The following is a 21,961-nucleotide window of genomic DNA, read 5'->3' as shown; positions in this document are numbered from 1 at the left end:
ATTTTTCTATTGATGGTTGGCTAGATTATAAATACTACCGAATCACACGGACTTTATTTGAAAAAAAATTTTACATTAGAGATGAAGAATGGTCGTTTTATGCAGACAAACGTTTCGAATTTCTATTGCCACGCATGATAAGAAATCAAGTACTCAAGAAGCCACAGACTAGCAAAACAAGTAAAAGAATCATAAAATACTTGCTAAGTTGCATAAGGCTATGGCTAAATAGAACCAAAATATAAAAAGGTCAGGAAAATTGAAATGTGGAGTTAGAAGATATTAACTTACATGGGAATATTTCTATGGGGAGAATTGGCATGTACAATTAGAATGCAGGGAAAAAGCAATCTAATTTTCCAGTTCACTCCTAATCCAATCTTGTGAACACACCAAAGCTTGGACAGTAGCAGGATTAAGTGAGCTCCAATCGCGATCAAGGACTCTTGCACTATGATTAAATGCCAACTCTGGCGCAACTTTTGACATTGGAATTCCCAAAACATTGCGTGCCATCATGGATAGGACAGGATACCTGGGAGTGTGAACTCTCCACCAATTCAGTATGTTAAAATCAACATTACGTGGAAAGAGAGGTTCTTCCAAGTACTTGTCTAGATCCGATTTTGTGCCTTCACCCTGTGTAGTTTCATGGAGAAATTTATCAAACCCCATCAATCGATCCCTGGAATCCTTCGCAGAACCTTGCAAGAGAAGTGAACCATTGCCAACCTGCCAGGCCAGACCTTGATCATGAGAAGCTAAAGGGGAGCATATTGAATGTTCATTGTATAGAGCCTTTACACCATCAAAGACCTCTTCAATTCGATTTGCAGACATGCTGCCAAAAATTTGCGGATAATAATAATCTACCAACTTCATCTTGAATCGAGGGTCTAACATTGCAGCAACAGCCAACCCTAAGCTACATTTCTCCCAATACTCATCAAACTTGCTTCTCAATCTTGACGCCAAAGAACTGATAAACTCATCTGAATTCTTGGACCATTCAATCAAATGCAACTTAACATCACAGAGCTCAGGGAAATATATATTTGCAGTTGGATACTTGCTCTTAGTGAAAACATTGATAACCTCAACAAAAAGCTTCAAGTAGCTGGTAACTGCTGTGACTCTCTCCCACTCTACCTCAGATAAACAGACTTTGTAAGCAGTGTCATTTTCTTGCAAGAGAATTAAAACATCCTTGAATTCTAAGGCAACTTCAAGCATTGAGTATGTGGAATTCCATTGTGACGGATTATCTAGAAATAAGCCCTTTTGACTCAGGATCCCAACTTCTTTAGCCATCACATTGAACTTTGCCAGTATAATTTGTGAACTTTTAATGTAACCAATAGTTTGACGAATCTTATTGACTATTTCCCTTACAGTTCCCAGAGCATGCTGAACCATGGTGTTAATAACATTTGCAGCACAGCGTATATCAAATAATTGACCGTTGCAATAAAGAAACCTGTTTTGCAGAAGTCTCTCACCAATTCTAACAGCAATTTTATCCGAGGTGGAACAACTATCCAGTATCATGGAAAACAATTTACGGTCAATATCCCAATCCATTAGGCAAGTCATGATAGCTTCTGAAACCATGTCTTCTGTATGAGAAGGATCAATCCTTATAAAATTTAATATCCTCCTTCTTAACTGCCAAGATTCATCAATGTAATTTGATGTCAAACATAAATACTCTGCATCGTCCACAGCATTCCACACATCAGCACTAAGACTGATTTTCCCAGGCAATTTATCCAACATCTCATTCACCTTTTTCCTCTCTCTCTCATAAATCTCAATACAATCAGCCTCAACCTTATTCAACGACACAAGTTCAAACAATGGCTGTAGATTTTTTATGAAAGCTCTGAAACCAACATGCTCAACCATAGCCAATGGATATCCATGTAGAATAATCATACGAGCAAGATCAAATCGACTCCGTCTTTGATCAAAGTTACTAGTTCCAGTGTTGACAGAGTCTTCTTTCAACTGCGCCTGCTCAAATTTAATATTCACAAGACTAACAGTATTATCATCTTTGTTTGAATCTTGATCAATATTGAAATTTGCAATTGCTAGAGTTCCTTCCTTTCTCTTTTCTCTTGCCGAAATAAATTGTGCTATGCCATGGCTAGACCTTCTCTGACACCTGATTAAATGGTTCCTTAGATGCGATGTTCCACTGGTACTTGATCCGCTCAGTTTCTTTTTGCAATGCCTACAAACAGCCACACAGGTATCGCCTTTTTTAATCCTATCAAAATCATTCCAGACCACAGATTTCAACCTACTCGATTTGACAATGACAGCATCAGACATGTCCATTGCATGAACCTGGAACAAAAGTGTGCCCATCAAAATTAATTAAAACATTTATGTACAGGACCACATCTATGTACTATCTACTATGTGATGTGGGTGCACGTGCATTTATAATGATGAAACTGCAAGGAGATTTTAAATCTAAATAATAATAAAAAAATGTTACCATAAATTAGAAGGCAAAAAGGATAATACCGTACTGAGGAGGTTTATTAAGAGAAGGAAATGCAAAACATAATTCACTCATCAAATTCTACAAATGAATCACCACATCATTACCTAGTCCAAGTGTCCAACACATACAATGGTACACATTTCATTATGCAATGCCTATTAATGTCTCAACTAGACCACAACTAAAATTAATTTCTTTGATTTTTAAAGTGCCTAATAGTTATTTATCATCAATAAGTACACAATAAGTATCATGTTATGCATGGCATATAACTAAAACACATGTGAACCGATGGTTGGAGTCAAGAACTCGCCTCTCCAGCCCAATTTGAAGGGTCAGAAACTCAACTTCGCCATTTTGAAGCCAAGGACAAAAACACACCTAGGAAGCCCTTGTTCAAAGAGAATCAAGACCAGTCCAAGGCATCAAACATCCTCTGATTTACACCATTATCATAGTTAACTGGTTGTTACAGTTTACCTTTGATCAGTTTCTAATAAATTCAGTTATAAGTTGATAGGAACCACGGGGAGCCAACAAAGAATTACCACGGGGAGCCAGCAAAATTGGCTAGCTAAGTTGTTGGGGTATAATTTCGAGATTGTATACAGACCGAGTTTAGAAAACAAGGGGGCGGATGCATTATCGAGAAGCATGGGGGAGATGGAGCTTAATTCCTTAGCATACATACCGGTGTGGTTGGACTGCCAAAATTTAATAACTGAAGTGCATGAAAGTTCCACTTGGAGGAAGGTTATTGAAGACTTGAAGCAAGATCAAGGAAAGCATATTGGTTTTGAGTATAAACAAGGTGTTATTCTTCAAAGACAGATTAGTAGTTGCTGAAACCTCAAGCTGGATTCCTAAGTTAATGGAAGAGTTTCATGCCACTCCCCAAGGAGGACACTCCGGGTTTTACCGTACTTATAGGCGTCTTGCTTCGAATCTGTTTTGGAAAGGAATGAAGGGAGACATTATGAGGTTTGTGCAGGACTGTGATGTTTGTCAACGCCAGAAATACCTAACAACAGCCCCTGGAGGTTTATTGCAACCTTTACCAATACCGGATCAAGTATGGGAAGATATATCTTTAGATTTTATCACGGGGCTCCCGAGATCCAAAGGGTTTGAGGCCATTCTAGTCGTGGTAGACAGGCTGTCTAAATATAGTCATTTCATTCCATTAAGACACCCTTACACAGCACGAGCCATAGCTGAAATATTTGTGAAAGAGGTGATTAGGCTTCATGGGGTACCCAATTCTGTTGTGAGTGATCGTGATCCATTGTTTATGAGTCTGTTCTGGAAAGAATTCTTCAAACTACAAGGTACAACACTCAAGTAGTACAGCCTATCATCCTCAAACCGATGGTCAAACCGAAGTCACTAATCGATGCTTGGAAACATACTTGAGGTGCTTTATCACGGATCAGCCAAAGGGATGGGTCATTTGGCTTCCGTGGGCTGAATATTGGTTCAATACCACCTATCAAGATTCAATAGGCACTACGCCATTTGAGGTAGTTTATGGAAGAAAGCCTCCAATGATAGTAAAGAGTATACAAGGAGAAGTGAAGGTGGAAGTAGTTCAAAGGGAATTGCAAGATAGGGATGAAGCTTTGAGACAATTGAAGAATCACTTGGCAAGAGCACAAGAGAGGATGAAGAAACAGGCGGATAAGCATAGAAAGGAGAGGAATTTTGAGATAGGTGACTTGGTGTTCCTCAAATTGAAGCAACATAGGCAGCATTCTGTGGCTGCAAGAATCAGTCCGAAATTAAGCGCTAGATACTATGGGCCTTTCGAGGTGATTGAGAGGATTGGGGAAGTAGCTTATAGGTTGAAATTGCCTATAAGTTCCAAGATACACCTGGTTTTCCATGTGTCCTCGCTCAAAAAAGCACATGGAGATTACAAAGTTGAAAGCACACTACCTAGTGGATTGGAGGATGACCGTGAAGGAGAAATTGAACTAGAACTGGTGTTGGCAACTCGTAGTATAATGAAGAGAGGCGAAAGAGTCAACCAGTGGCTAGTCCAATGGAAGGGGAAAAGCGTAGATGAAGCAACTTGGGAAGACAAATTGACATTGAAGAGCCAGTTTCCAGAATTGAGTCTTGAGGACAAGACTTTACTTCAAGGAGAGGGTGTTGATAGGAACCAAATTTGCAATGGGCCTTTAGTTCATGAGATGCAGAAAGGCCAAAGGGAATGGTTAGTGTATTCCCGTAGAAAGAAAAGAGGGGTAGAAGAGGAATAAGTTAGTGGGCAGTTTGTTACAGGAGAGAGTGGGCAGTTGGTTGCAGGAGAGAGTTGGCAGTTGGTTACAGGAGAGAGTGGGCAGTTTCCTTTCTGTTATTTAGTAGGTGTAGGGATAGCTTTTGGGGGGATCTTTTCTGTTTTTTTGGTGGGAATAGAGAGAACCTACAAGGTACTCTATTAAGGAGCTCAGCTCTGGGACAAGAGGGACCTTCTCCTTTGTAGTTTTTATGATTTCCAGTCTAATGCAGAATTACTACTTCTCATTTTCCTGAATTCTCTGTTTTATTATTATCTGTTCTGAGGTTCCGTATTATAAGGAAACAACCAGAGGTTAACCAATTAAGCCAATTGAACTAGTCCAGTTTTCAGAAATATTTTTTATACAGAGTTCAATGTATACAACAACAATTCAGCTGACCAAAAAAAAATACAACAACAACAAAGCCTTATTCCCCCCCCCCCAAAAAAAAAAAAACAACAAAGCCTTATCCCACTAGGTGAAGTCGGCTACATGGATCACTCGACGCCATTCGGCATGGTTAAAAACCAAAGTTTCAGAAATATTAAGTCTGAGATCTCCCTTGATGATTTCTTACAACATCCTTTTTGGTTTCCCTCTTTTCCTTTTCCCCAGGCTAAAAATCATGCAATTTAATCTTCTAGTTGGCATCTCTTGTGGCCTATTCTGTACATGCCAAAACCACCTTAACCGATTTTTTATCATCTTTTCCTCAATAGGTGCTACACCAATCTTCTATTATATAACGTCATTTTGTATTTTATCTTTTTTTTGCATGGCCACACATCCATCTTATTAACATTCTCATTTCTGCTACTCCTACTTTTCTCTAATGTTGAATGGAAAGTATCAAAAGAATTAGGAAGGGGAGGGGTTAGGATGTAATAAAATTAAAGAGGATGGGACGGGGAACAATGTACTTAAGCCCTAAAGTTACAAAATACAACTAATTAAATAAACTCAACATTATATCATCCACAAATGTGCAAGCCTACAATTGCTACAAGTTTAAAAGCTTTGCAGAGATCCAAAGCTCCAGAAATAAGCCGAGTAATCTTCATATGTCAATAAGTCACACAAACAAAATCATAGAAGTTTAACTTCTGATCTTGCCTCTAACCATTATAATGTGTCTTATTACACAACGCTGGTCACTGGAAACCTATGTAGTGTACTATTATTCAGTAACTGACAGGAACTGTATAATGGAAACAATCACAACAAGAAAAATTATTTGTATTTTAAAAGTTGAACAAAAAAACAAAGTCAGGATTTTTTTTCATAATTTCATAGAAACTAGCAGATTCCTTTTAATAGCATTTGATTCTTCTAATCATAGTGAAAACCACTATCTATACATTGATATCAGAATGTATCCATGAATTTTGTTTGATTCAACTCACCTAATCCAACATTTATCTAATCAATCTTTCAATCCACGGCTACAGAAGTAACTTTAAGGGGAGAACAATCCCTTCTCACAAGATAAATTTTTCATTCATTAAGGGAGATATAATCCAGGAGAAATTACTTATACAAAAATCCACAAATAAAAACCAGTAAGTAAAGAAGATCAGAATCAGACAAAGTTACACAAGGTTCCCAATTTCATATTAACTCATTCCAGATTGATGGAAAATATGATGCTGCAGAACACAATCTCAAAAATCCAAGATAATTTCCAAACACACAATAAGTAAGCAGTCATTGCAGAGAGAAGGGGGAAAAATCAAAAAAGTTAAAAACTGGTTGTAAGATACTAGTTTGCTTCGCATTTCCCAAGTCATCCATGATCCATGCTCAAAAAATAAAATTTAGTCACATAAAAAATTAAAATATGTAAAACCTAAGAATTTAAAAGAGTGGACATTTGTTGCAAATTTTAAAACTCAAAAACAAGAAACCTTCAGTAATTTTATCTTTAACAGTTTCCCTTAATTCATCACCAAAATTCCAACATTTTCCAGCAAGCAAACTCCCATTGCTGTCATGAAAGCAAACACACATAACACCATGCAACCACTCAATTCCATCGCCAACGGTAACCCTAACAATAAAATAATCATAATAACAAAACAAAAGGTAAACCTAAAGCATCACTCCTCCTTTTCAAAAAGCAATTAATACAAAAAAAAAATGTATATAAATAAAGGCATGATTTTGACGCAAGTTTGAAACACCCATTAAGCAATTGAGGCTGCAGCGAGAGAGAATTCTCTATTACAGCCTTCAAAATATAAATCAACCTTTTCAATTACGATAAAAAAAAAAAATGAAGAAGATATGTACGTAAAATCTAGAGAATGGAATGGTAGAAAGGAAGGAAACGTCGTACCGTGAGGAAGAATAGGTTTGATTCGGTGTGTGGTGCGTGCAAAGAACGAAAAAGGGGTTTGGAAGAAAACCCTAATCGAAAGGTGAAAGAAGGAGGAAGAAGAAGAAGAGGAAGAGGAAGAAGAAGTGGAACACTAAGAGGAGAGCAATGTGGTCACACAGGCGTAGCAGCTTCCTACTCTTCTGCTCTTGTTGAAAGTTAAAACGCACCGTTTCATTATATACAACAATGGGTGAGTTTGTTAAATTTTAAAAATATTACTTTTTTTTATTGAAGATTTTTTAAGAAGTAGATAGAATTTATTTTTTAAACAGAAATAGTTTAAACAAACACACTAAAAAATATTAAAATTGTTTATTTTATTAAAATAAATGTTTATGTGAATAAATAAGTTTAAACAAATGGATTTATGATTTTTTATCTTCTAGGTCTAAATATGTTTTAAGTTTATCCAAATATAACATATTCGGTTCTTAATATTATAAAGAAAAGAAGATCATTAGTAATACATTTTTTCTAATACATACTCTCTCATTAGTTAAAAGTTATATATCAAAAACTACAAAATTAGAAGAGAATCATTAAATAAGATATAGGATCCATAAAAATTTGTAATTTTAAAAAATTTCAACTAATAATAAAGAATGTGTTAAGGAGTGTATTGTTAGTATTTAATAATTATATTTTTTTGTTAAAATCTTTAATTCTTAACTAATAAGAAAATGTAGTATAACTTTTAAAATAATTTTTGTGATTGAATTACTTATATAAAAAAAAATTACACTACTTTTTATAACTTGTTTTTCTCATATATATTGTTGATTGGTTCTTGTCGTGATAATATAACTAAAAATTAAAATTATTATATTTTGCACAATTATAAAATCAAAACTATATGTTTGTGGAGACCTAAAACATATTGCACGTATAAGTGATAAAATGGACTTAATCCGTCGAATTAGACTACTTAACTCAATTTTTAAACAAGAGTGAGGGTTGCAGCATAATTCTAAGGTTTTCCCCTTGATTGAAATATATAAGCCTTTAGAGCTAGAATTAACTTGTGTTTTGGCATTCTTTAGGATATTCTATTTTAGCATTTTCAAAAGTATATTATAAATGGTTAGTTGGTGTGTAAAATATTGATCATAAGTATATCCTAATCAGTACTAACAATACCTAGTAATAATGAATTTAAGTTCAGATGTTGTACCTTAAAGATTAATTATGATTAAAAAAAAACAAATTTATATAGAACAAGAAGTTGAAATTTGGTTTCGGTTACAATTTAATTGTAAGACTAAGTGGAAATTAATAAAGGTTTTGATAGATTTAAGGAGCTAGGATTGTGATTTTAGAGTTATCTTTATGTTTTTCCTATTTCTCTATTTCAATTAAAACCTCAATCAACTATTTCAATTACTAATTATGTCCCTTAAGGTGATAAATAAAATTAGGTCATGTTTTGATAATTCTTTCATTTCTAGTTTACTTACTTATTGTTCATTAGGGCTTAAATTAGAATGGAGGTTAAGCATAAGAGGTTATTACCAATTATTAATTAGATTAGACATTTCAAGAAAAGTTTATTCGAGTAAATCCTAAGAATCCAATTATTACACAGGTCAATTAATTAAAAGTAGTCAGATCATAATAATTAATCAATTTAGGTTTTATGGTGATCAATTCCAAGTAACAATCAAAACAACAAAATAATATAATTGATAAACTATTGAGAATTTTATTGCAATAGAAAAATTAGGTTCACATACATGTTTGACATCCTAATCCTAGCTTAGTGTTTAGCATTCCATGTGCATTGGAAAACTTAAACAATACTAAGAAAACAATATGAACATTAAAAGGAAAGAATCTTCAAATAATTGATCCATGTTGTGTTCTCTTCACCATTCCCAATTAATAGCTCCCTCATAAGTTCCCAAATTGCCAAGAGAGAAAAAGTAAATTTTGAAAGTGTTAAAGATTTTCTAAAAATGTAAAAACTAAGCTACCTATAGGCCTAATGGGCACGTTGAGTCATGGGGTATGCACAGGGTTATACATTTTTTCCAAAGTGGAGTCTAATTTGTATGCTCGTACATAATTATGCAGGGTCGTGTTTGCAAGCCTAGAGCCAATTCATACTTTTTGAGCTCTTTTTACTCCTTTGAAGTTTTTGTTGGGAAATCAACGCTCTTATATCACTGTTGGGTAATCATCGCTCCCACAAATAAAATTACTCACACACACAAAGGATCGTAAAAACACACACAAAGATTACACTGTAGAAAAAATAACAACAAACACAATAATTTAATGTGATTCGACACCTCTTGCTTACATCCACGGAACCGACTCAAAAAGTATTTCATTATCACAAAAATGATTACAAGATTGTAACACACCCCAAATAGTGTATCACTCTACAAACCCGAGTACCCCACTCAATGGTTACAAGAAATGATAACACTCTTACACAAAGACACTTTTCTCTCAACAAAATGACTTTGTTTCATAATCTATCTTCTCACACATACACACTCTCTCTTCATGTGTTGTGTTTCTCCACTAATTCTCTTCTTTATTTATAGTGAAGATTGTCACCAACTATAATAAATAAGCTCTCTTGGAAATTGAAATAAAAATAACTTCCAATGCATCCATTCAACTAAGGTTCATATAGAAAAATACAATCTTCCACTTTGCATTTAAGCCACCTAAACCTTAGCGATAAAAATTCAATTCCCAATGTACATGCATCTTATCTTTTGGTTTGAAACTCTATAATTCTCCCCCTCAAGCCAAAAGGGAAATATCCTTTAATTAATTTGAGAGTGAACAAACTCCCCCTTCAACGGAAGTATCTCCCAACACTTCCACAACATTAGAAAACTTCACTTTCTTCTTCACTTTGCTATCATGGTTCCTCTTTAAGACTTGACCATCCAAATAGCAAAGGTTACCTCTATTTTTCTGTCCTCACAACACCAAGTGTCTTCCCTTGTACACTTTGCATCCCCACTTTGAACCAACATATTTGTACCCCTGTGATGTCATCTCCCCCATAGAAATCATATTGACAACAACAAAAGGTACAAACCTCACATTTAAGAAAGTTCGAATAGCACCACCATGGAGCTTCATCCTCACGCTCCCTATGCCTTCAACCTTCATTTTTCCACCATTCCCTAACTTGAAATGGCCGGATTCTCCATCAGTTTTCAAAGTATCAAACATCTTTTGATCTCTGCAAATGTGCTTTGAGGCAACAAAATCCATCACCCGTTTTGTTTTAGCAACCTCATCATTTGTTGCCAAAAACACATCATCTTCATCTTCAACACTTTTTACTACATTAGCTTGGGAGTTGGCACCATCCTTGTTCATATCTCTTAATTTCTTCAAGTCCTCCTTCATTTGTTTACACCTCACTTGCACATGACCGTTCTCACCATAATAGTAACATTGAATGTTACTCATATTTCATTGTGGATGCGATTGTAATTTTGATCTTCCTCTTGGACCATCATGTCTCCTTGAATGATTCCTCCCTCACTCAGATTCCACCATAGCTATTGCATTGTGTTCATCATCAACATTTTCAATTCTCATTATTCTCTCATTTTTCTCTAAGAGTGATAGTCACCTTATCCAAATTCAAAGTTGATCTTCCCACAAGCAACGTTTATCATGTCTGCTTGAATGATTCCTCCCTCACTCAGATTCCACCACAGCTATTGCATTGTGTTCATCATCAACATTTTCAGTTCTCATCATTCTCTCATTTTCTCTAAGAGCGACAGTCACCTCATCCAAATTCAAAGTTGATCTTCCCACAAGCAATGTTTGAACCAAAGCTTTAAAGGACCTTGGTAGTGAGGCCAACAACAACAACACCTGCTCCTCATCAGAGAGTTTATCATCTGCATTCAATAGTTGACTTACTAGTCAATTGAAGTTATTGATGTGGTCATGGAGATCTCCTCTCATCTCCATTTTGAGTTGATACAACTCCATCTTCAAACAAAGGCGATTGGTTAGCGATTTTGATGCATAGATATTCTCGAGCTTCTCCCACAAGGCCTTCAGTGTTGTCTTCTTCAACACGTTGTGTTTTATCTCGGGAGCAAGGGCTAACCGAATTGTGCTCACAACCCTCCTTTGGATCTTAGTCCACTTGGTTTCATTTATAGAAGTTGACCTTTCATCTTCTAACACCAGATCAAGACCTTGTTGCACCAAAAGGTCTTGAATAGTACTCTGCCAAATCATAAAATTTATTTTTCCATCAAATAATGGTATCTCAAACTTTTGTTGCTCTCAGTCAATGCTCTGATACCATTGTTGGGAAATCAACGTTTTGATACCACTATTGGATAATCAATGCTCTCACAAATAAAATTATCCACACCTACAAAGGATCATGAGAACACACACAAAGATTACTTCGTAGGAAAAATAATAACAAACACAAGAATTTAACATGGTTCAGTACCTCTTGCCTATGGCCACTGAACCGACTCAAAAAGTATTTCACTATCACAAAAATGATTACAAGATTGTAACCTATCCTAAATAGTGTATCACTCTACAAACCTGAGTACCCTACTCAATGGTTATAAGAAATGATAATACTCTCACACAAAAACACTTTTCTCTCAACAAAGTGACTTTGTTTCACAATCTCTCTTTTCACACATACTTTCTCTTCATGTTTGTGTTTCCCCACCAATTCTTTTATCTATTTATAGTGAAGATTATCACCAACTATAATAAATAAGCTCTCTTGGAAGTTAAAATAAAAACAACTTCCAATGCATCCATTCAACTAAGATTCCTCTAGCAAAATATAATCTTTCACTTTGCATTTAAGCTATCTAAACCTTAGTGATAAAAATTCAACTTATCTTTTGACTTAAAACTCTATAGTTTTTTGGGACCTGCACCAATTTAGCACATATTTGGATGAAAAAAATTAGTTATGGTGCAAAAAATTATCAAAACAGCATGAAAAATCCCATAAAAATTAAGACCAAAATGACCTTTATCACTTGTAAGAGATGTTAACTTATTTTGTTTGAGGTTGGATTAGGGATGACAAAGTTTATTCAAACCTTATAGGTACCAGCAAAAGTATTTTTAAGTAATGGATAATTACTTGAAAAATTGGAGTTGGGTATGGGATGAGGATATACTCACAACTTTACGTGATATAGGTGCAGGTACGGATATTATAGTATTCAACCTATCTCGTCTCACACATATCATATATATATATGTGTATGTGCGCGCGCGCGCGTTATAAAATAGTTAATTTCCTATGGAAAATAATTATATTTTTATAACTAATATTGTAAGTCTCTAATATTTAACAATATCAATAACAGAGAGGGAAAAATCTTAAGTTGTTATACTGAATGATTATCAAAGTTAAAAATCTTAAACCTTTAATTAGAGTTTTTGTTAAGTGACCATAATATTAACTTTAACAAGATGATTATCTTTGTAATTTTATTTATTTATAATTTGAGTTTGGATAAATCAATGTTTTTAATACATGTGTATATATTTTAATTTTATGTTTTGATTATTAAAAAATGAACTTTACTATAACAATAATAATTGTTTTAATTATTTTAATTGATTTATTGTATTAACCTTTTACATAAATAAAACGTGGGTTTTGAGTGTGAGCATGGATATATATAAATACTTAACCAGTATGAAGATACAAATTAAACTTAATATTCACATAAATATACAAATATGTGAAAGGATATTATAGGATCATATCTATTTTCATATTTAGGTTGGATCATCTATCTCTGCGGCTCCTTCATCACCCAGAGTTCAGACAAAATTCTCATATCAAAAGGTATTTAACTGGAGAACTCACATGAAAAATCCTTAGTAGAGTGTAAAACCTGATTATGAGAAACTGTAACACATATGTTTCAGACATCATTGACAGTCTTTAGTGAATAACCTACTATTATTTTTAATTTTGGTTTATGAAAAAGGAAAAAATAGTATTTAAAAGACTAACTTTTTTTTTATATAGAAAAAACAATTTTAACATTGAAAAGAAATGTTTTCATTATTTTTTTAAAAGCATTTATCCTTGCAGAAGGCTCAAGCTGACGAATGACGAACATTAAACCGACCTTATGATCATAAAACATTAGAAACACTTTTCGATTAGTTTTTAATCCTTGCATATTTGAATATATTTGATCCGAGAATAGGCTACCCAATCTATCCGAGTAACTTCTAAATTTAACGGATCAAAATAAAATAAAATTCTTAATCTTTATGACAAAATTATTTTACCTCTCAGAGTACTTTTTCACCTCGAGAGTAAAAATCAAGCGAAAGACGTGGTTTCAAATTGGGGAAAAGGAAGAAAGGGCAAGAGAGTCGAGAAACGGCGCACTCCGTCTGTTCCTCACCGTCACCGGCGCGCGCACCCTCTGTTCCAGCGACTCCTAATTAAGTTGGTAATCAGCTACATTTGATAAGTCCCTCACTTCAAACAAAAGCACCACGCACTCACGCAGACTTTTCATGTCTTCTCTCTTATCATCTTTGCCTGTTGGCTATTTTTTGTTTTTCGTTTCTGAGTGAAAATCTTGTGTCTTTATTTTGATAGGGAAATAAAAAAGACTTCAAATTTCCCAGATGGCTGCAGCCTTTGCTTCCAGATGCTCTCGTGGTATGCTATTTTCACAACCCAATTTGTGTTTTTTTTTTTTCATTTCAGAGATTAAATTTTTTGTTTCTCTAACCTGATTATTATGCATTAGAGCTCTGAGTTTAATGGAACTTTATAGTTTGTTTAATATATAATGTTCTATAAGCTTGAGTGTTGTCTCTAATGTTAAATGATGTTTTTGTAAATTTTAGATGCTTATTCTTTATTCTAAAATATTTTGCAGTGTAGTTTTGTATTAGATTGATGTTTGATGAAATTTCTTGTTTCAGTGAGTGTTTTTCCCCTTTTGTGAATGTTTTGTCTGTTGTCGCTTGTTACCTGGAAATTATATGTGGGTTGTAGGATTCTTTTGGCTTGTTCAAAAGGGGGGAACTTTTATTTTGATTTTGATGTTCCTGGTGAGCTGGATTGTTGAATATGAGTAACACTACTCAAAACCCAAGATTATGATGCAACCACTGATGTGGTTGTACTGGTACAATTGGCAGTAGAACAGTTTTTGACTACTGAGTTCAAACTGAATTGAGGTAGACCTTTCATATTTGAAAGAATGAACTAGTTGTGTGTTTCGTATATACTATATAGTAGCAAACCATAATACTTTAGTGGCAAAATATTGAGATTTGCTGTGACTGTCTTATACTTGAGTCATATTGATCCGTGCTACGGTAATTGATAACTAAGTTGTATTGAAATGTACATAGAAAAATTGTTAAGAAAATTACTTAAGTGCATTAACTACATACCCACATGTACCAAATGAATACTGGCACTGGCTAGGTGCCTGGTATGGGTGTTGTAGCCATATGGAAGTACTTGTGCATCATAAGTAATGTAGTTTTGTTACTTTCTCCTGTTTGATGCATCTTTAACATTGAATTTGATTTCCTATGCAACATATTGCTTGCTTCTTTAAGTCAGATTTTTGTTTAATTTTCATGGAGATTCAGTTATGGGTACTGCTAGATAAGGTCCTATGGTAAATTTCATCTAATTCTTGAAATACTTCTTAGGATTGTTGACACAAGTCCTTTTAGTTTAGCAGCCTGGGAAGTCTCTTCACTTTACTGTCAATAGTGTGTCCAAGAGATTGAACTACCTTTATTCTATCTAAATTATATCGTCCTTACAAGAGAACAAAAGGATTTGATGTGATACTAGAAAACAATAGTAAATTTGAATCGTGAAAGAAGAATAGTTGAAATAAAATTTCTTAATGAGTTTGTTACTGCTATTGTTTCTAAACCTTGATTAGATGTACAGTGATTTCAATATTAATTTTTGTGATATTGCGAGTTGTAAGGCTATGCTAACTTACATTGATTTAAACTTTCCTGAACACTCTTGCTTGCATTTAAAATCATAATCAGATATCACATAAAACTTGATGAACTGCTTAATTTGCTGCAAGTTCCTGTACAAACTAGTTACGATTATGAAATTTAGGCTGCATCATGCTACTGAAAGATATGAAACCAAGATATTCTAAGCAAAGACTAGTTTCAATTGAGCATGATTGTAGAAGCTGTGTCATGCAATTGTGAACGCATGAGGCATAATTTTGGTGGCAACATAGTGGCGAGGCAAGGATTGATAGGAAAACACCAGTTGGAATCATTTCAGTGAGTGAAGATGAATAACAAATGGAACAATCACAAAAGTGGGTTGTTAATGTGGGAGAAAAGCAAATTTTTGGATATCTGATACACACGAATAAATGTAGAAATAAGTTCCAAGATGAAAAATCATTTGGCCAACCCCATTGGATATTTACTATAGGCAACTGTGCAGCTGCAGCCAATGCCCATCACTTTCAATTTGTGAAATAGCTAGTTACTTGGGCATCATGAAAGCACTGTATAGAATATTCAAATGTAATAATGCTCTTTCTGCAAGAAACTCTAGAAGCACAAGCAAGAGAATCACTGAAACAAAATGCCAACAAATAATAAAGAAAATTTGCCAATAGTACCATTTATACCTTTTATCACAAACACTTTTTGTTCTGTTCGAGATAAACTTATGCTCCATATATACATGTTCTTACACTGTCGCTCCTAAACAAACTACCACCCCTTTTCTAGAGCAAGGAGAAAATTGCATGCCCAGGGTTTCTTCAGCATTCCCAACTACACAATGTATACCATGACTGCCAGCCCTGTTCTCTTTGAAGTATAAAGCTCAGATAATTCTATCCTTTGTGTAAGTTGAACTAATGTCCAAAATGTAGGGACTGCAGAAAACAAGATTCAATTCCACTTGAATAAGGTGTCATTAATAATCAAGTAAAAGCTCTAAATACCTAAACCAGGCATAAGAACCCCACTGAAATGAAGTTCATTTCACAAGTTCACACATACCCTTTCACAACATGTGGTTGTGAATTTTTGAAAAAAAAAGGCTCTGATATTGTGCTCGATCTTGCTTGGGACTTTTATATAAATATTTTTTCTCTGTTCTTGTGTATATTAGCTCATCAGTTTTTCATTTTATTTTCTTAATAGTATTATAGTAATGGCATGTTCACAAATTCAAGGTGTATTATATTGTTTACACTGCTGAAATCAGAGATAAAGATATGTAAAGATCTGATATCTAAGTCATTTTAAGATCACATGTTGCCTCAGGTGAAGCTTTCTTTGATTGACTGAAAATGAAATAATTTTTGGGACTTAAAAAGATAAGAAGCTGCTTTGGAGTTGCACCCTTCTTGCAAGAGTGTTGTTTATTGAGGGCGAGCCATGGCACAGCGGTAAAGTTGTGCCTTGGTGACCTGTTGGTCATGGGTTTGAATCCGGAAACAGTCTCTTTGCATATGTGCGTACAATATCCCTCCCCCATACCTTCACACAGCAAGGAGCCTCTGGGCAATGGGGTATGCTAGTTTTTATAGTAATTCTATTAGCCAGAATCTTCCTTTTTGCCTGGGAGAGCATGTACTATTAGCTTTCTTCTGTGTTTATGCCCTTTGTTTATAAAAGGATGTTTTTAATGCCTGACATGCTAAGGAATCATTGCTCTTTAGAGCTGATGCATTTTTATTTTTTTTTGTATTATCATTTGTAGCAGAGAGGATTTCTGATCCTCTTGTTTTGTATTTTCCTTATCGCAACATGAATTTGTTGCTCAAGTCACATGTAGAACTGACCAAATGTTATTTGCTTGCAATAATCCTTTTGTTCAACAACTGCATTTGGAGCTAAGCTGAATGTATTGAGCTCCATATTGTTCCCATGCTTCTGATAGCCCACCTATTATTTCTTTTTTAACACGAAGTGAATATTTTTAATGTTAATAAGATGATATTCTCACTTCTTACTTATTACTTCTCTTTGTTTCATTTGTTAAAAACCAAAATAGTGGGCCGTTCTCTGTCTGGTGGATTAAGCAACAGTTCCCCTGGTTTATTTACCTCATCACATGGCATGACATGCAACAATTTGTTTTCTCAGGTCAGCGCATGAATTAAATTCAAGATCATGTTTGGACTATCTTTAGTTATATATTTTCATCAACACTATACTTTGCCCAACATTGTGTTGGTAAACCTATATTGTTTCCTTGTACTGCAAAGATATGCTTGCTCTTAAACAAGTCACAAATCCATTATTTCACTTGCTGATACAATTTTCTCTGACCCCAATACTAAAACTCTTGCCTTTTGCAGCAACAACGTACCTTCATACAGATGAGGACTGTTCTCAAGGTTGTCGATAACTCAGGTGCTAAAAAGGTGATGTGCATACAGGCATTGAAAGGGAAGAAAGGGGCAAGATTAGGTGACACAATAATAGCATCTGTGAAGGAAGCACATCCTAATGGAAAAGTGAAGAAAGGGAAGGTTGTATATGGGGTAGTTGTGCGTGCAGCAATGCAAAAGGGACGTTGTGATGGCAGTGAGGTCAAGTTTGATGATAATGCTGTGGTGCTTGTTGACAAGCAAGGACAACCTATTGGAACCAGAGTTTTTGGACCAGTGCCTCATGAGCTAAGGCAAAAGAAGCATGTCAAGATTCTTACCTTGGCAGGGCACATTGCATAAATGAGACAAAAGGGTTGTCCTTAAATTTTGTTATGAATTCCAATGTCACATCTACCATTTTTATATTTGGATATTTTAGTGTGATGTGCAAGTTTTAGTACTTTATCAGTTTATGAGGAGTAAAACAGGTGTAGAAGGCTTCTACTTGAATAACTAGAATTTGATTTGGTTTCTAGCCTAAAAATGAACTAGAGACACGAAAGTGATGTGTGTTTCATATGTAACATATCAACTTATTTATGATTATGATTTTTTTATTTTATTTACATAACTGTTTAGTTTTAAATAATTAATACTTATAAATATTCAATAAAATTTATTAACTGCTCATTAACAATTAACCTTAAGACACTAATAAAATGTATCATGCTAGCGAGTAGAAATTGGTAGGTGAAAGAAAGGGTTCAAATGCAATTAATGTGAAAAGCCAAGAGAAAATGAGAATGTAAGGAACATGATATGGTACTAGAATGTACTATTTACAAGTTCAAAAGCACATGCAAATCTTAATCTTTTACAATACATATCCTTCTCTTCTTTTCCATATACTTAAACTTTATGGTTATTTCTTCTCATTAGGGGAAAGAAGACTTTTGGATTGTCCGTCAAATATTCTTTGCTTGCTTTGTTTACCCTGCTAGCACTTCAATATATATACCCTCGAAACTACTTGCAAGTTATTTCTATTTCTATACTTCAACTCATTCCATCATATCTTCTCGAACTTCAATCTATTCTCAACACAAAAGATCTTAATAACAGCTTCTTCGTCATGGGCATCCTTGGAACAATGGCAAGAAATTTGGACACAATAGTGGGGTAAATCAATCCCTGTATTATCTTATCATATATGCAAGTTATTTTCATTAAGACAAAAAGATAAAATTCTTTATGTTCTTACAATTTAGTTTTCAAATCAATTGATGATTTGTAATTTTTTTTAATTCCACAAACATATTCTTAATGGAAGCTATTTAATGTTAGACAAAAAATCCATATTTTGTCATAATGAAAATTCAATGATAAGAACACAAGGAACTTGATTTAAATTTTGGTCTTTTTAGTGTTCCATACACATGCATTATTTTCAATCTACTACTCCAATCATCATGCATATATCTTTCGTTGAATTAATACTTTACAAACTTCCCTTTCCATAAAGAGTACTTTCATAAAATTGCATATATAATTTAGTTTCAATTTTTTTTATCAGTACATATATAATTATTTTTTGGTTTTCTGTGTAACAGGCCTGGAGTGTTGCTTCTTTATCCTTTGTAAGTATATATGAGCATATCCTTTATCACTTATCAGTAATTTTTAACTTTCTTAATTAATTCTTAATTGAAACAAGAAGAAAATACACTCATATGCACGAGAACAAACTGATCACAGGCATGCACATAATCTGATGTATGAATTACTATTGGATATGATAACTAAATGTCTTGTGTTATGAGTAAATATAACAGATACGCATCAATGAGGGCAATTGAGAGTCCTTCAACCTTAGATGATCAGCAGTGGCTAACATATTGGGTTTTATACTCCTTCACCGCCCTCTTTGAGCTTTCATGTTACAAGATCCTAGCATGGTACGCGCATGTATTATAACATAAAATTCAATATACTCATAACAAAAAAAAAAGTTAAATACATATATAATCAATATTAAGGTAAAATGTATTTTTAATTTCTTCAAGATTTGGTCAGAAGATTTTAATCCCTACATTTTAAAAATGGTTAGTTTGATCTTCGTATTTCTAAAACATTCTTAGTGAGTTTCATTCCTGGTCATATACTTGATTTTGTCCTGACTAGGGACAAAGTTCACCACATTTCGGGAAATGAAAGATTAATTAAAATAATCATTTTTTAAATATAGGAATTAAAATTAATTTTAATTGAGGGACTTAAATACATTTGACTCTTAAGGGACATTTGCTAGGAGAAAAGTTTTTTCATTTATGAGAATATGATTTCTAGGAATCATGAATTCTAGAAATAATGTGTTCTTGAGAATGAATAAAATTTGTTTAGTTGCTTATTGAGAATTTTTTGATAAGTTTTTTAAGAATAAAAGAGTTACGTATATTTTTACCGATTATTTTAATTATTTAATATATTATATAATTTAATAAAAAAATACCATGATATTTTTCTTATAGTGAAAGAAAAATTGAACTCGGAAAAGTAAGATTTCTACCTCCCCGTGTGAAATTTTTCATGCAAAGCTGATTAAAAAAATTCATGGAAAACATAGTTTCTCAACATATGATTGGCAGAAAATAAAAAATTTCTCTTCTACCAAATGCTTCCTTAAATGTGTTTATAATCTCTTCTAATTTTTCAAAAGTTCTTAATAGAAAAAAATTATTTATCTAAATAAGTAGAATTAAACATGATATCAATGTATGATTGTAACTAAACAATTATTATATATGTTTAGGTTTCCAATTTGGCCATACATGAAGCTTGTGTTTTGCCTCTGGCTGGTGTTGCCAATGTTCAATGGAGCTGCTTACATATATGAGAACTATGTGAGGCAATATGTCAAGCATATAGGAAGCTACTATGGAAATTCTAAGTATCCCGAGGTGCAAAAGAAAGTTCTTCAGATGATGAGTTTGGATGCAAGGAAAGCTGTTGAACGTTATATAGATACATATGGCTCTGATGCCTTTGAGAGAGTAGTCAAAGCAGTATGTTATAAACTACTCCAACTATAGCTATGCTTTCATAAACTTAATTATATCTTTCTTTTAGCACAGAGGAACTTTTGTAATCTCTGTGTCATAAATAATATTTCATATATTCTTGAATTTAATTGCAGGCTGATAGAGAAGCAAGCAGGCACTGAAGATTAATTTGACGAAATTGATACATACGTAAAGAATCTACATTTATTGTAATCCATAATTGTTGTGCATAGATGAGTAGGTCTCAGAATTATTATCCTTTAATTAAATGCCAACAATCTTGAGCTAATTTTTACATTGTGTAAAATTATCTATATATAATTTCTATGGTATGAGAATTAAGATGCTATTCTATTCTGGTGATACATATTGTTATTTCAGAACACAATTTCGGGTTATTAAATTAGTTTTAATTTTTAACGCTTTTACTCTTCTAATAACAATTTATTCCATCGAAAAATTAACTGCACAAGTCAAGCGCAATCCAGTTTTATTCATCTATGTATGCAACAAAATAACTAACTAGGAAAACATTTTCCAATAAGCAAAGTAAAAAACTAAGAATGACTCTCACTGATTGTGTATCAACTATCAAGTGAGCATAAGTGTCACATAAGTTTTTTTTTTTAAAGGTGAATATTAATTTTTATTAGTGGGAAAAATTCAAACCTATAATCTCCATTCAATCATTAAGTTAATCTTATAATTTTGATAATACTTATATTAAATCTATATTTGTTCCCCACTTTAAACATGTTAATTATAGGTATCCATTACTTTAGGATCGATGGATTTTTGTAATGAATTAATAATAGTTTAAATTTGAGTAATAAAACAAATTAATTCATGAAATTATAAGCACTATTTGATTTAGCCTATGATATTATAAAATGTAAACTGAGTCCTTAACTTTCACAACTGTCATGACTCATGACACTTTTGAATTTGGTTTCTAACTTTACATATTCAATCAATTGATTTAGAATATATAATTTTTGAGTTGTAAAATAGTACTTACAATATAGCATCATATCTTTTATCACATCATATATTTTTGCTGATGTGTGAATTGCTCTCTACCAGCTGCTCAACTCTCTTCTCACGGGCCTTTACATCCTATACAATAGGAGGATCTTAACCATATTATGTCTTAAAACAAACTTGTAGGTCATGCCTTTTAGAAAGAACTCTGAGAGATAAATAAATCAGACTCAAATTACATATTTTTAATTAAGATCAAACTCAGACCTAACAAAATTTATCTCAGTTCGACCTAATTTATTCTATAACTATCAAGTTATAATACATAACATTTCCATTCCTAAACTGCTCCTTAATTTAGAACTTAATTGACACTTCACCCTCTTACTCCACTT

The 21,961-nt window shown here is 33.5% G+C and overlaps 3 protein-coding genes across 3 annotated transcripts; 2 read left to right on the top strand and 1 right to left on the bottom strand.

Annotated features, from left to right (window-relative positions):
• Positions 1 to 208: 208 nt before the first annotated feature.
• LOC106797150 (zinc finger BED domain-containing protein RICESLEEPER 2) lies at positions 209 to 7,325 on the bottom strand. The gene is made up of 2 exons (XM_014770971.2): positions 7,133 to 7,325; positions 209 to 2,352 (listed from the first exon to the last, which is right to left on the bottom strand). The coding sequence occupies exon 2, from the start codon at positions 2,341 to 2,343 to the stop codon at positions 352 to 354; it is 1,992 nt and encodes a 663-aa protein (XP_014626457.1). The 5' UTR covers positions 2,344 to 2,352; positions 7,133 to 7,325; the 3' UTR covers positions 209 to 351.
• A 6,184-nt stretch (positions 7,326 to 13,509) lies between these two features.
• LOC100527495 (uncharacterized) lies at positions 13,510 to 17,894 on the top strand. The gene is given in 4 exon segments (NM_001249924.2): positions 13,510 to 13,629; positions 13,782 to 13,844; positions 17,205 to 17,296; positions 17,512 to 17,894. Coding segments are annotated over 3 exon segments (501 nt in total). The 5' UTR covers positions 13,510 to 13,629; positions 13,782 to 13,810; the 3' UTR covers positions 17,887 to 17,894.
• Positions 17,895 to 18,562: 668 nt separating this feature from the next.
• On the top strand, positions 18,563 to 20,934 carry LOC100807675 (HVA22-like protein f). Its single transcript, XM_003551862.4, has 5 exons — positions 18,563 to 18,705; positions 19,137 to 19,163; positions 19,359 to 19,481; positions 20,336 to 20,588; positions 20,720 to 20,934. The coding sequence occupies exons 1-5, from the start codon at positions 18,659 to 18,661 to the stop codon at positions 20,744 to 20,746; spliced, it is 477 nt and encodes a 158-aa protein (XP_003551910.1). The 5' UTR covers positions 18,563 to 18,658; the 3' UTR covers positions 20,747 to 20,934.
• Positions 20,935 to 21,961: the final 1,027 nt, after the last annotated feature.

Source organism: Glycine max, chromosome 18, assembly GCF_000004515.6.
Source record: "Glycine max cultivar Williams 82 chromosome 18, Glycine_max_v4.0, whole genome shotgun sequence".
Taxonomy (NCBI): Eukaryota; Viridiplantae; Streptophyta; class Magnoliopsida; order Fabales; family Fabaceae; genus Glycine; species Glycine max.
This window is presented reverse-complemented; position numbering and strand designations above follow the sequence as displayed.

Excerpts from the sequence above, each read along its gene's own strand:
- LOC106797150 (XM_014770971.2), bottom strand. The coding sequence starts at position 2,343 with ATGGACATGTCTGATGCTGTCATTGTCAAATCGAGTAGGTTGAAATCT.
- LOC100807675 (XM_003551862.4), top strand. The coding sequence starts at position 18,659 with ATGGGCATCCTTGGAACAATGGCAAGAAATTTGGACACAATAGTGGG. Across the intron at positions 19,164-19,358 it reads GTGTTGCTTCTTTATCCTTT|ATACGCATCAATGAGGGCAA; the intron begins GTAAGTATATAT and ends TAAATATAACAG. Across the intron at positions 20,589-20,719 it reads TTGAGAGAGTAGTCAAAGCA|GCTGATAGAGAAGCAAGCAG; the intron begins GTATGTTATAAA and ends ATTTAATTGCAG.